The 15650-nt window shown below is 34.7% G+C and overlaps 1 protein-coding gene across 2 annotated transcripts in view; it reads left to right on the top strand.

The window, feature by feature from the left end:
• LOC121314595 (NAD-dependent protein deacylase sirtuin-5, mitochondrial-like) overlaps nt 1–15650 on the top strand; it is a 34042-nt gene that overhangs the window by 716 nt on the left and 17676 nt on the right. Inside the window, exons 1-4 of one of the 2 annotated variants that reach the window (XM_041248026.1) lie at nt 184–1003; nt 1977–2104; nt 3128–3261; nt 14620–14845. In XM_041248026.1, coding sequence (XP_041103960.1) covers nt 1996–2104; nt 3128–3261; nt 14620–14845 — 469 coding nt within the window. In that variant the 5' untranslated portion in view covers nt 184–1003; nt 1977–1995. Of the gene's footprint in view, nt 1–183; nt 1004–1976; nt 2105–3127; nt 3262–14619; nt 14846–15650 lie in introns of those variants that run through there. The other variant, XM_041248025.1, reaches the window with a different exon arrangement.

The following is a 15650-nucleotide window of genomic DNA, read 5'->3' on the forward strand; positions in this document are numbered from 1 at the left end:
GAACCCACGACAGGGTGTAAAGTAAGACGTGTCTTATCGCATGCCTAGGTGGGTTGTGAGGCACAAGACTACAAAGTGACTTGAACTTATTACTGCTGAATTAATTGCTCATTTATTTTTGAAGATATGCAAATATATTTAGTTTATTTTTATTCCGCTTGAATATGTTGTTTTTTTCTGTAAAGTAAAACAATTGTAGAATAAAGCTGCATGCTTACCTGCATGTTTTTATACACACTGGTATGTAAATGCGATGTTTACAATAATGACGCTCTACACCTTGGCTTTACATTTTAAACACCAAGTCTTAAGACACAAACAAAACTGTTTACTGCGTTTTAATACACACTGATGTCTGCCATCACTGTACTTTTGTTTACTTTATTATTTCTTGCACCGACTTTACCCAATTTTTTTGTTTAGGTTTTTGTTTGAAAGCAACCACGCTCTGCCCGGCTATAGAAACTGCTGATACTCTGTATTTCACATGGGCATGCACAGCCCAGGGTCGCGACCAGGTCATTTGACACTTAGATTTCACACTGGTTTTTGAAGAAGCAAGGTCGACCTGAGTGACAAGCAAGTACACAACGCGCGTATGTAATGCCCCGGAAGCAACGTTCACTTGACCAGCCTTTAATCTGTTTTAATCCTGGATTGAATCGTCAGAAAAATTGTATTGTATAAAATTGTGAAACTTAAATTCAACTTTTTATAAACTACACTATTTAAAAAGTCACATTAAGCTATTTATTAGTTCAATGAAGTTGTGCACAAGCTTACTAAACAGAAGTTATATTAAAATACTCACATCTCGGGGGAGGGGAAGCGAAGATTTCAGTAGGCGACATGGAGTACAATTATTGATATTTTTTTCGAATGATTATATTTTGTATTTGGAGGCTTAATTGACAGTCCTGGTATGGGCACATGTATGTCTTAGTGGACCAGATGGAAAACCGCCACCTCTCAAACACTCAACAAAAACGACAGTAAAAATAAAGTAAGTTTTAAGACCACTACCACCATGTACTATAGGCCTAGTATGTAGGTTGTACAGTTTTCTCTCCAGGTCTACTGAATAATTGCTTTATAATTCATACAATGGGGAAATTTTACATTTTACCCCACTTTCTGTTTTTTAACTTATTAATCCTATTGAAAAATGTTTACACATTTAGAGTTCCAAGGAGATATTAATGGTTTAAATTATAACTAAAGTGGCACTATTATGCCTCAGTTACGTTAATGTTCTCTTTATCTGCTTACAGAATAGGCTTAAATAAATAGGGTTACTCAATATATAGGTTATACATTCATGTTTCATAAGGTTGCATTGGTCTGAAATTGGGTACTAGTACCTGTCATAACATCACACATAACTTAGGCCTACACCCACCGCTCATCGATACTGTAAAACATACAGATCAACACAACCAGATTTTTTGCAAGTCATGAATGGCAGGAGCAGCACCCATACTGTTTGCCTTTCTAATTTGTGTACCATCTCATTGTATAGTGATTTCCATGCTCCACATATCACCACAAAGCTGTATGTTTGAATAGTAGAAGTACCGTTTACTCATTAGTCACTGCCCCTGTTTGACAGTCACTTGTCTTTGTTCACTAGTGGTATACAAAAATAAATACATAAAATCAAAACATGTGGTGCATGGTACAGTATTTTTCCCCTTCTGCCTTTCCTTCTCATTATGTAAAACTTGGAAACCAGTACAATTCCTATTGTAAGCTTGCCAACACAGAGCTGCAAGAGCCCAGTGTAATCACTGGCTCATCCCCTGTGAATTCCACTTTCGTTTCAGATCTCTGCCCCATGTTCCTCCCATGTCACCTCATGCTCACAGATTAGGGGGCGGAGAAGGAAAAGGTTTATAAAAATAATTGCTTAGTGTAAACTAGGCACCTGCTACAGTAAGTATGTGATCTTAAGAAATTTGCTGTATTTCTCTTTCCAGAACTGCAAAATAATTTCTGATGATTCTTCTTCAATTTACCTCAAGGAGGCTGGTATCGCATGTGTGCAGATTAACAAGCTCTGCATCCAGACAAAGAAGTTTAGTTGAGATGGCTCGCCCTAGCTCAGGTAAATATCAATTAAAGATTTGTAATAAACATTATGTAGAGGTTGCTAAAAAATACAACATTTGTTGCCTGAAGACTAAAAAAATGATGGTACATTTAGTAAAACAAAAACAGAATTAAACTGATTCAACTGTTGAACGTCTAGGTAAGTTGATATGTAGCCAAAACATCAGGTTGCAAAGTTCTTTGAACTTAGTTAAAATAGCTCTTACAGTAACTCAATATAAAGATTGGGTGCCCCTTTACAAAGAATACAATTTAATTTAATAACCTAGAGTATGTTGTCAAGGCAAGACCACAAATAATTATCACAGGCTTCAAATCAATGTAATTTGACTAGCAGTGTATAATATCGCTGTGTGTTAATCGTGCTACCAAGGCTTAATTTAAAGTAATTTTTCTGTTGGTACCAGGCCGTATATTTAAAACCAGAAGTAATAGTTAATACAAAATTTACCCAACAGTTGTTTTTACAAAGCAGTGTTACAGGGGTTATGTAATGCATAACAGGATACAACAGGAAAAATATGCCTCAATACTCAAAAACAAATGGTGGGGGCGAGGTCAGTCAGCATGACTTTGCTTTAAAGTTACATTTGTCTCGCTGTAATTGTTTGCTTTTAGATAAAGCACCTCACATTGTATTGTTTTAGCTGCACATAGCCTATCAGTAAAAGACTGGCAACTCTGGCATACCAGCCTTCAAAATAAAATAGAATAAAAAAAATGAATATATTTGTTTGTATCTGATTATTGAAACTTAATTTGAACAAAGTAATTTGGCGACTAAACATCAATGATGGAGAATTCTTTGCTTGTTAATAAAATTTGTATTTATTAGGGGCACACTGTTCCCCCCTATGGGTAACAGAGGGCGTCATTAACCTAAAAAATATCTACTATTTGAATTACCTGCACAAAAGCAATTTAGATGGGTAATATTAACAGTTTTATATTTGAGGCACCTTAATATGTGCAACATTTTAAATAATGTATTGCTTTTCAATTTACATTTTACTTACAGATATGGCTGAATTCCGACAGATCTTTGCCAAAGCCAAACACATAGCAATCATTACTGGAGCTGGTGTCAGTGCAGAAAGTGGAGTTCCTACCTTCAGAGGAGCAGGAGGCTACTGGAGGAAGTGGCAATCCCAGGTGCATGATTTTAGCACACAGTAGGGAATCATTCTCTGGGTTTGTGCTCCAATTAATCCTCTTGTCTGTGACTCCCATGTAGTAATATTTGTCAAATGTTTTTATAATTTAATATATGACTACAACTTTGTTATAGCTATTTCTTATTAAATATTCTTATGCCAACAAGCCCCACCTACGTAAGCAGAGTTTGTCATTTTTCGATCACATCTAGTGAATTTTATCCAAATGTATTAAGTTAAAGCCGATACATCATTTATTTACACATATGCGTTCTCTGAATTAATATTTTTAGAATCATGTTATACGTATTCACAGGGATGTAAGGGCTAAATAAATGTCAGTCGCCATCTGTAGCGTTCCGTTTATTATGGGTGTTTGCTTTTTACTGCCATCAGTAGCTCCATCCACAGTAATTTTTGAATGTTTTCATTTCAAATGGTGAAGCGTTGAACGTGTTTTTGTGGTACGGCAAATTTGTTTGGCATAATTATTTACATACCACAGTTTTCTCGTCCGTTTCCTCAAAATACTTCCAAACGTGGCTTCACTTTCTTTAGAGATGACGTTTTATAAAAATATATAACAAACTTCAGAAAAAAACACTTGTCATTAACTTTATTACACCGAGGAGTTGATACCATCCTTTTTATAATATCCTTCCTAACTCTGGCTCCACAGCAGTCGGATATGCGACGGACTGACTGTATATGATAATAAATTACTAAAATGAGTACATTAAAAAATATTTGTTTGGTGAAATTTGTCACGTGATCGATTTATACGTTTAGCATGTTGTTCAATGTTTAATCACTTCTTTGGAGTTTTATATGTTTAAACGTTTAAAATTCCCATATCTCTATAACTTACCTAATTACACGACAAGCTCAGAGATATCAAACGACTACGATTTGGACATAGCAGCTGCTATTTTGGAGGTTCTGCTACGGCGCTACGTCGAAGGGGTGTAATACTACAATTTGTATTAAATAAGTGAGGGATACTCCTTGAGCATTTATCAAATATTATTTCAATACATTGTCTGTGTTTTTCTGTTTTAATTTTTTTAAATGAATGAATTGTTCTTAATACTAAATTTCACTGACAGTTTATTGTGGCATTTTAACTGACTGACTTAACCCCTGTCCACACTATGCCTTTCAATCATATTAGTTGCCTTTAAACCAGCTTAGAAGTGCTAAATGCGGTTTGCATTAACACTAATGTACTGTAATGTAGTGTTTAATACCGTACTCGAGAACCGGATTCTAAGTTAGGTACGGTTCTAAATTAGATTACATCAGGTAGTGCAGTTTGTCAGCGTGAGCACTGTAATGCCAAACTACTTTTTATGTGTATCCTCCAATATCCCCAAATGCTTTGTGATATGTTTGGCAAAACACTCAGAACAGGCAACTGAAGGACTTTCTATCAGTGTACACTCCACACTGGGTATTAATCTTTATGCTTAAAAAAAATATGTCCGGACATCTCTGTTAAACTAGTGGGGGAAAATAACAGAAATGATAATATAAAATAAAATTAGGCGACTGCAAAAATGAAATGCAAGTTAAAAGTAGGATTGGGGATGAACAATTCACGTAATTTGTCAGCTCTGTTTAAAATAAAATTAAGGGGACCAGAATTAGGCTCAGACAAGAGATGAAGGTAAAAACAAAGATTGTTGTGTAATTAGTAGCTTTTTTAATTATGAAACAGAATCAGCTCAGTTTGTTTAAAGGGACTTTACCTGATTAAAAATAAAACCCGAAAACTTCAAGCCTTTCTTGTGTGTGTTCGTATTTACTTTTTCCAAAATACTTGGTTTTATTTATTTTTAGCAATATGGATCTGTACTAATATGGAGCGCAACACATTATTTTAAAATAAAATAGTGTGTGGTTGGATACTATTGTATTAATTTCCACTGTTCATTGCACTGCTAGGAACTGCAACTGAACTATTTGATTAAAATGTTTTTGAGTATGGTTCGCGAGATCAGTAATATTGTGGACTAGGGTTGCTGCAGTTATCATTTACTGTATTATTTTTAATATTTTTGTTATTGTATTGCTACGATACTATTTTAAAATACCGTAGAATACTGTAAAAAATCGCACCATTTGATAATCGTGATAATGGGAAATTAGCTAGTTACATTGCCATCGATAGCACCCCTGTTTAATTTAAAGTCTTGTGTGATTTCAATTGAAATGCGGTTAAATGTTATTTAATTCGCCATTGTGTGGTTTTATTGTTATGCAACCAAACAAAAGAGTTTTAGGCAGCAGTCCCCTTTGAAATACTTCCACTGACATAGTTTACACAGGATAAAGCAACTGGTCTTGCACCTATCTTAAAAAGACTTTTCAGCAATATAAAGTATATTTAATTCATATTTATCAAGTTTAGTTGTTGCATGTATACTACTGATACCGTCACTAGTTGTGTTTGTGTGCTATGTAGGCCTACTTAAATTTGTTTTTGAATACCCCATCTTTCATAAATTAATGTTGGACCTTTTGAAAACCAAAAAAAAATCTAATGTGTTAGAATTATTGTTAATTTAATGTTAATGTTACTTTAAATGTTAAATTATGTATATGGTTTTAGGGTATTGATAGTCACTTCATTTTACTGAAAGGTAAAAATAACAGTAACCTAATTACTGAAACGTTTAATTTTAAAGATTTAAAAATAATATAATTAATATGAAATGTTTTCCGTGATGGGGTTATGTAGAAACCTCTACGTATTCTAAATAATTTTAGCACACTGCTTTCGGTAATATTCTTGATTTAGACAGTGGTAATTTTTAGTGTGTATTTTTTATACAACTATTTTAGTATTCTTTAGGCTCTTGATAAAAAACAAAAACAACAAATAAAAAAAATACTTTAGGCCTATATCACTAACTGTTTAGTGGTTTGGTATTACAGTATATACTCCATTTATGAGTGAAAACTTAAATAGGATGAGAAATTGGTACGTTGGCAGGTTATAAATGTGACTGGTACTGTTAAAAAGTTAAGTGTACAATAAAGGTAAATGTTTTTCAATCAGATTTTGTCAGTCATTCACTTGCCCATCAGAACGTTTCTATCTAAATACACAAGATAATTTAAAACACTTTAAAACTAAGGCGAGTTGTACTTATAACTTGATTTTGTAGTAAATCATTTTAAACCAGTTACAAATAGTAAAAGAAAACATACTGCCATTTATAATGCTAAAAAATATGTAAACTAATTTAAATATTGTGTCGTAGATTTCGTAATCGTAGAATAGAAATTGTTCAATAATTGATAACTAATTTTGATATCGTGGCAACCCTAGTGTAAACAAAGAGAACACAGAGTCGGGCTGCATAGTAGCTGGGCTAGGGGTCCTTCAGCAACTGCTGCTTAAATGTCGCCTTGCTATCATTATCAAGCGCACGTTTACTTGGTTGCTTATCAGTTGTTAAATTGGGAATCACAAATCAAACAAAACATGTCATACTCCTCCAACTAAAAGATCGAGGTTGGCTTGTCAGAAATATCGAGAGGAATTTACCACAAAATGGTCATTCATTAAAAATCAGTTTACTGTTTTACACGTTTACTGCGAATACTGCCGGACAGACTTCTGTGTGAAACATGGTGGGTGTCATGACTGTATCACTCACATAAGTACAAAGAAACACCAGTAATACAGAAAATCTGACACTCCCCATTACTGTGTGTTTGTGCAAATGGGTTTTGAGATTTAACTCAATTTAAATAATTAATTAATGGATACTACACAACATTTTGATAGTTGCAGAGTAGTTCACATTTAAATAATAAAAATTAAAAAAAAAACATTGTTAAATCTTTTTTCAGGTGTTGTTATTTTGATTGTTGTTTTTTATAAAGTTAAGGTTGAATATTTCAGTACTCTTCATTACTAATATTTAAATCCAGAATAAATATAATTCCAATAAAAACAATCAGTGTTGAAGCATTGTTGTTGTTTTTTTTTTTTTTTTATTTTAATTTCTAAATACCGTCTGTTTACAATTACCAAAGTTCTCGCTTGGCAGATGCTGTTATTTTCTCCTTTCATACATTGGCATATCTGCACGCTGATAATATCTCTTGACTTCAGCCAAAGAAACAGTTACAGTAATTTAGAGTTTCCCATAATGATAAACAGTAAATGTAAAATGGGTTTTGTAGGGAGTTTATTTCACAAACTGACAATTTTAAGAATGGCGACAGCAGAACGCATAGAAATACTTGGGACAGTAATTAGGAAGTTTACTCTTTAAAAAAAAAAAAAAAAAAAAAAAAAAATATATATATATATATATATATATATATATATATATATATTATATATATATATATATATATATAAAATGTATTTTAATTAAAGGAATTAAAAATGAAATGTACTGCAGCTTGCTTGATTGCGGTAGAAAAACTGCCATTGAATAAACTTAGCTTTCAGATTGTGGTAATGAATAAGAATAGTTTGGAAATATATTAAATATATTGTGTTTACTTTGATGTATTTAATATTGTAAATAACAGAACAAACTCACTAAAACTTAAACTAGCTTTTTACTGAAACAATACATGGTTCAGAGGTCGGCACCACCAGGTTGCGCGACGGACACTTAACAAAATTACCGGACTCGGTGACGGACATGGGGGGTGTATAGCAAACAGCAGAGCACAGTCCGATTTAAAGCACATTCTCCCATATATATAGAGGAGCTAAGCACATGAATATCAGTGAAGAGCAGAACAACTGTATATACCGACAGCAGTTATCTAGGCATCATAGTAATAATAATAATTTCAACTCACTTAGTGTTTTTGAATGTACTTTGCCGCCGCAGCTACATCGAAGTCATTTGTGCTTGTTGTTGCAGTTGCAATACGTAGACATGCATCAACACGACAGTTCTCAAGGCGATTCCTGTTTTAACTGAGTTCATGTGGCTGAAGCCTTGTTCGCAGCAACAGGTGTCAGGGCTCAGTGTCAGTAAAACAAGTGACAGCCTTGCTAGTTCACTGTATTCATCCTCATTACTTGACTTAAACAAAATATACCATAATTTGGTAACGTCACTGCCACAGCAGTCTGAGTTGAAAAGTGTCTTTTGAATTTCTGAGACTGGTGGCTTTTGGTTGCAGGGGTCCAAATAAAGCATGCATTTCACCAGCTGTTTCTCAGGAAACCTGGAATTGAATGCCTGTTCAAGTTTTTTTTGCTTATTCAATGAACATTGCTTTTACCTTAGCAATCTCTGTTTCTGGCAAGTAGTGCTGCTCCTCACACTCCCTCAATATCTCTGTGACCTTGGAACTAGGGATAGACAGGAGTTATGAAAGATTCCCTTGTAGGATCCTCATTTGAAGGCTGTTTAAACAGCTTCAAAATTACCTTGTAGTATTTCTCCAGAGAACAGTATGCGTTGTATAGATTTGAGTTCTCTTTCTGCAGTGCTAGATTCATCGATGCGAGAAGTGGCAAAACCCAATTCAAGAAACTTAAATATAAAATGAATTTAAGAGATTGTAGCATGTCATGGATATTCTGACAACTTGTTCTATAACTCAGTGACCCATTCCCAAATGCCTCTCTCTCAAAGTATTGCACTAGAGAATCCCGCAGTAACTCAAACCTCTCGGCGCAGGCAGCCAGACTTAACCAGCAAATTTTTTGTAGTTAACCAGGTTTGAGTATTCCTCTTCATTCAGCTCACAGATCTGTCTAAATTCCTTTTATCTTGCGGCCCCACTGAAATGTCTCAGTGTCACTTTGATCGTGACTTTAACTTTACCTGGCTTCCTCTGTTGGCTTTGGCCTCCTTGCCTTGATGAATCTGTCTTTCTCTACACTAGATTTGTTGAAGTGTCAGATATTTTTTGAACCATTTTTCAGCATGGTCGCAAGCTACTGTTGACTTGAGTTATTTCATTACTTGGCCACATGTTGCGCACTCCATAAAATAATCTGTGGGTCTTTCAAAAATGAAATATTCTCTTTCCCAAACTGGGTTGAACGATCTTTTTTTTAATTTCGACGCCATGTTTTTTTCAATGTTAAAAAAAAAAAACAGTGCACAACGTGAACGTAACTAACGCTTAATTTAATTGTTTAACAAGGCTTCAGTAGGCGGTTCAGTGTCATCGTCATCGTCAGTTTACGGGGAGAAGCAGAGGCTAAATCTAGCCTGTTCGCATCACAATTGCAATATGTACATAGATAAATCACGTCTTTTTTCAACAGAGATTGTAAATGGTACTTTTTTTAAATAAATTACCACAGACCTCAAACTTTTTACGGACACCTTGCCGATCCATGACATGGTTACATGTACAGCAAAACAGTACATGCGAGCTGCAGCATGCTATTCCCCATATAACTATACACAGTTAGAGGTGCCATCACCATATCCATACACAACACTTGCAAAATATCAGAAATATAAAACGCTGAGTTTATTGAAGTCATCAGCTGCATTGTTTACCTATTCAACAGAATAAGGCAACAAACAAGTTAGTACTAACATAAGTTAATGTTTTAGTATCATTTCAGTGTCTTAAGCTGTTGTATTTTAAATAGCTGAATATGGTAGCAACCAACTTGCTCCTAAAGTGGCACCCAACAATTAGATTTGGCCACTACTTTTTTTTCAGCCCAGGAGCCATGGGTGCCTAAGTCAAAAATGTAGTCTGGAGCCCTGTCCAGGCTGCTGGTTGACAAAAACTTTCTTAGTTATATAAGGTAGCTTTTCATTTGACTTTAAGGAGTGGGCAGAGGTCACATGCAGTGACATTTTTATAGAGCATATATGGGTTACTATGTCTGTTCTTCAGTAACCATGACACTGTCTGCATTCTCTAGGGAGTTATTATTCAGTTTTACATTTGACCTTTAGGAGAGGTCAGAGTTCATGGACAATTACATTTTTATACAGAGCGTACATGGGTTATTATATGTGTACCATAGTAACCATGGTGAGGGGCATTATTACAAAAATACACAATTTTCATAAAATTACAAATTAAATACAATGTTCAGGACACTTCTCTCCCATCTGTAGTTTTACCTGCAACAACGCAGACTGCTTTATGCTGTACTTGCATGTGTACTTGCATGTGTTTCTCATATACCCTAGACAGGTAGTTGCATTAAGCAGAGCAGGGCTCTTCAACTAGTTTTTTTTTTTAATTTTTTAATTTAAGGGGGCCAGATTTACCTTATGACTGGTACTTTAATAATAGAACAGTGTGAGAATTTAACAGAGTATCATTACAAACATTTTAAAATGTATGTTGCATATTAATAGTATAACTGTTAGAAGAGATCAGCGCTTCTACTGTTGAGCTTCTAACTACTGTGCCCTCTGGATATGTATTTCCAAAAGCTCCTTATTTGTTTCAAAATGCCTTTTCATATTGTATTCCTTAACTACTGACACACGTTCTTTGCACAATAAACACATTGGTTTTGCTTTTGGTACAGTTGGAAAAATAAGTATTTATTGGTCCAATCTGTTGACTACAGTTTTCACCATGTTCTGTTCTTACTACAGTAGAGAGCCATGTTATAGCAACACGAGTAAAAAAAATAAAAAAATCAGTCTAAATACGTAGTATTATTAAGGCGTTAATGATAAATTAGAAATAATAAGTTCTAAAACTAAAGGGTTCACCTCAACCACTGTGCCGTTTCCTTGCGTTGAGCGGGTGACGGAGTAACAGATTTGCGATAACTAAATAAATGAATACATAAATTCAGTGAATTCTTTTTTCTATCTGGGTGGGATTGATGATTTTTTTTTAAGGTACTTTTCATGTTTTATTTGGGTTTTTTTTCATGTAGCGACTTGCTTTTAACAGACTTAATAGACAACCTTGCCAAGGCTATGTGTGCAAAGTTTTGCTTCAATCAGCATAAATGTTTCAGAGAAGAAGACATTTGAATATTTTTGACAAATACAATATGGCCGCCAGACCATGTGACCAATCAACTTCTCTTGAACAACTGTAGATCTAGGCCATGAGGGTAGTCTGTTGCACCAATTTTCACATCTCTGCGATAAGCATGTCACCTATGAGCTTCATTTTCGCTCTGACACAACTTGCCTTAGGTGCCCACCACCCTACCAAGTTTTGTGAGTTTTCGTGCAACAGTGTTGATTTTTCAGACATACGAAAATTTAGCTTGGAAAATCCAATATGGCTGCCAAGTCATGTGACCATTCAACGTTATTTCGGTTACATTAATTTCCCATAGTCCTCTAATACTGTATGAAGTTTCATCGCTCTCCCACATTGTACCATAGAGACAATTGTACAAAATGCTCTAAAAATCCAATATGCTTCCCTTAGGTGCCTACCACCCTACCAAGTTTTGTGAGTTTCCGTGCATTGATGTTCATTTTAGAGATATTTTGAAAAAAGAGTGGAATAAAAATAACTAGAAGTTGCAGGCAACTTTAAGGCTTCCAGGCATTTACAGCACAACATGGTATGATTTAAGACTTGGAAATCATACAAACATTGTTAATTGGAAAGCATCATTTTAAATTACGTAAGAAAATAATAATTATAGCTAGGGGTCTACTTAAATTGCAGTAAATTTACATATTTTTCACGAATAGATTGCGAAATAAAATTAAAATTTTGCGGACCTGTTTAAACATTAGATAAACCTAAGTAGATAGTATTTCAGAACACTATAAAGCCTAAAAATAGTGGTACTGGCTTCCTTACTAAAAACAGAGTGCTGTCATTTGTTAAAGGCAAGCATGCAGCATCCCCCTGCAGTTGACTGCAGTTCTGTTCAGCAGCCTCTGTAGTAGCCGTTTAATGTGTTATTCTGACAATAATAGCAATCGATCATATTTTCTCCAAAGACACATTGATATGCAAAACAATTACCTCAGTCTGCATGTACAGTTTATTTGGGAAATATCTTGAAACAATCATCAGCCAAAATATACTTTGCTTTTTTTTGTCGTCCATTTTTATTATTTTACCTCCAATGCTGAAAACTACATTTTTTAGCAATCTAAATCAAAACAATGCAGCACCAACTTTTGTCCCACCCCCTACTGCACATTACAGGTCACAGAAAAGCAGTAAAGACGCACTGATAGGCTGAATAAAAGTTCGTTGTCATTTGAATAGTAAACAACAACGTTTACCACTTTGGAGAATTTTTTTATGCAAATGTTATTTGTGGATGTTTTTTGTTTGTTTGTTTTTTGCTTAAGTGCAATGCACACAGGACGACGAAGGAATAAAAAAGGGCTTCTACAGAAGGAACATGCATAGTTTGCGTTGCTTGCGTTGTGCAGTAGTTCATTTAAACAAGGTTTCTTTTTTTCCCCTCTCCGTACTGGTTTGTATGCATTGGCTCCTAAAAGAGGTGAATTTCACAGTGACCCCTCAATTTCATGATTTCCGCAAAATCGTGATTTAGGTCGACCCCTAGTTAGAGCTATCTCTGTAGTTATGAAACAAAAAAATAATAGACGCGATATCAGTACTATTCTTGTCAGTACAGTATACACGTTCACTTCAGTTCCGTATGTAGATAGCACAGTGTTAAATCAGACCTGATTTCTTAACTTTAGCCTTTCACAATAAAATTAATTTTGTGCTTACTAAGCCGTTATAAAACTTTTGCCTCAAAAGTTAGAATTTTCCCATTGACTTGTATCAACACATTTTCACAGTAGGTTTATACTAGAAACACTTTAATACATACAAATAACCAAACGAACATCATATTAAACATATCTGTCAGCCTAAATATAAAGACATGGTGTCTGGGCTTCAGCTCACAATACAAACTCTTATATATAAGTATTGTTCTATGCACTTCTGTTTTTTTTTTTCTTTTAAAAAGCTGAGTTGCAGTTTTTATGTACTATACTATTACTATAAAGCATAACACTGTCAATCGACCAGAGTAGATTGAACTAGTGCGTGCTCTTCATAAAGCCCCCCCCCCCCCAAAAAAAAAAAAAAAAAAAAAAAAAAAACTGATGTTACTTTAAAGTAGGCTAGTTGTCTTCGTATACTTTGTGTTATTGTAAAATAATATCACCGTTTCCTTGATTGGAAGCCTAATAGTAATACTTTCTGACTTCAAAGTTTTTGTAATACTTCATGTTCTAAATGTTCCTGCATTTGCATTTATGCAATTCAAATATAAGTAGATACCATTTATACATGTTTTTTTCTGGGTTAGACCAAGTACATTTCTGCTTAAGATATATAAAATGATTAGTTGGTAGTAAGAGGTCCATGTATAAGATGATTAGTTGGTAGTAAGAGACCTGTGTGTAAGATAATTAGGTGGTAGTAAGAGGCCCATGTATAAGATGATTAGGTGGTAGTAAGAGGCCTGTGTATAGGATGATTAGGTGGTAGTAAGAGGCCTGTGTATAAGATGATTAGGTGGTAGTAAGAGGCCCATGTATAAGAATAGTTGGTAAGAGGTCTGTGTATACGATTAGTTGATAGTAAGAGGTCTGTGTATAAGATTAGTTGGTGGTAATAAGAGGCCTGTGTATAAGATGATTAGTTGGTAGTAAGAGGCCTGTGTATAAGATGATTAGTTGGTTGTAAGAGGCCTGTGTATAAGATGATTAGGTGGTAGTAAGATGCCTGTGTGTATGATTAGGTGGTAATAAGAGGCCTGTGCATAATAAGGTTGTTGATAAAACTGATAACCTCAATTTAAAACAAATTCTACCACCAGTATGTCAAAATAAATCACGGTTAATACAAAATAAAACAATAGCCTGCATATCAGTATTAGCCTCAGTTTTTATCAGTGGAAGAGCAAAATAAAGCAATAAACTCCATAAATTACACCAGCCGCATGCCCTCCGTTGGATGTTAGGGAGCCCTCAGAAAGGACTGGCTCTTCAGTGAAAAGGAAATCATCCAACTCCAACCTCCAAGAAAAATATTGTTTACAATACTTGTTTTTACAATTTAGTTCTGTTTTCCAATGTTATTCTCACTTCCTTAGTTGTTAAAAGTAATTTCTGTCTTATGTTGCAGTGTAATATAACAAGTAATATACACCAAAATCGTACACATAAGGCTCTAATTGTGTCTCGTGTTTCTGGAGCAAGGCCTCTCGTGATTTATGTCACCAGAAACCCTTGATAGAATTACAGCCTTATGCACAATTGGGTGAACATTTAGTGTTTTTAATATATGGGTAGATGGACATACCAAATAGAGACAAATAAATACTGTAAGTAATTCACTCTGTGACAGATACACTGGTTGATATAAAGACAATGGTATACAAAGTTTAAACATTAAACATTGCTTTGTACTCTTTTGGAAGGATTTAGCCACACCAGAAGCATTTTCAAGGAACCCTTCCAGAGTATGGGAATTCTACCACTACCGCCGGGAGGTGATGCTGACCAAGAACCCAAATCCTGCTCACTTGGCCATTGCAGAATGTGAGGCGAGACTCAGCAAGCAGGGCAGGACAGTCATAGTCATCACACAGAATATAGATGAGCTACACAAGAGAGCTGGCTCCAAACACATGTGGGAGATTCATGGTAAGAATGGCCATTTTTTAAAAAGGGGTGTGTTCTAATAAATAACATTCATTTCAATGATTTTTTTTTTTTTTTTTTTTTTAAGTCCCTGAGATACTGTAGTTTTCAGGAAAAGTATTTCTTAAAGCAGCCCACTATTAACAATGTACTATAGGTCAGTCAGCAAATAACAGCTGAAAAAAACAACTTATTGCTGGCATTACAGTATACAGACTGGTCAAAAACAAGGGGCATTATTACAAAAATAAACAATTTTCATAAAATTACAAATAACTACAATTTTCAGGACACTTATCTCTCCCATCTATATTTTAATCTGCAACAGCGCAGACTGGTTTATGCTGTACTTGCTGTAGAACTGCTTGCATGTGTTTCTCATATAACCTGGACAGATAGAGTTGCCTTAGTTAGAGCAGGGCTCTTCAACTAGTTTTATAAATTTAAGGGGGTCAGATTGGAGAAAAAGTTAGGAGTAGGCAGGCCAGTGTATTTTACTCTGCACATTTTTAAGCAATAATAAATATTATTTACCTTAATGTTCATATATTGAACAAGACTTACACATTTTACCATAGGAATAGTACTTTAATAATAGAACAGTGTGAGAATTTAACGGAGTATCAATACAAACATTTTAAAATGTATGTGCCATATTAATAGTATAACTGTTAGAAGAGATCAGCGCTTCTACTGTTGAGCTTCTAACTACTGTGCCCTTTGGATATGTATTTCCAAAAACTCCTTATTTGTTTCAAAATGCCTTTTCATATTGTATTCCTTAACTACGACACACATTCTTTGCACA

The sequence above is a fragment of the Polyodon spathula genome, chromosome 4, assembly GCF_017654505.1.
Source record: "Polyodon spathula isolate WHYD16114869_AA chromosome 4, ASM1765450v1, whole genome shotgun sequence".
Lineage (NCBI taxonomy): Eukaryota > Metazoa > Chordata > Actinopteri > Acipenseriformes > Polyodontidae > Polyodon > Polyodon spathula.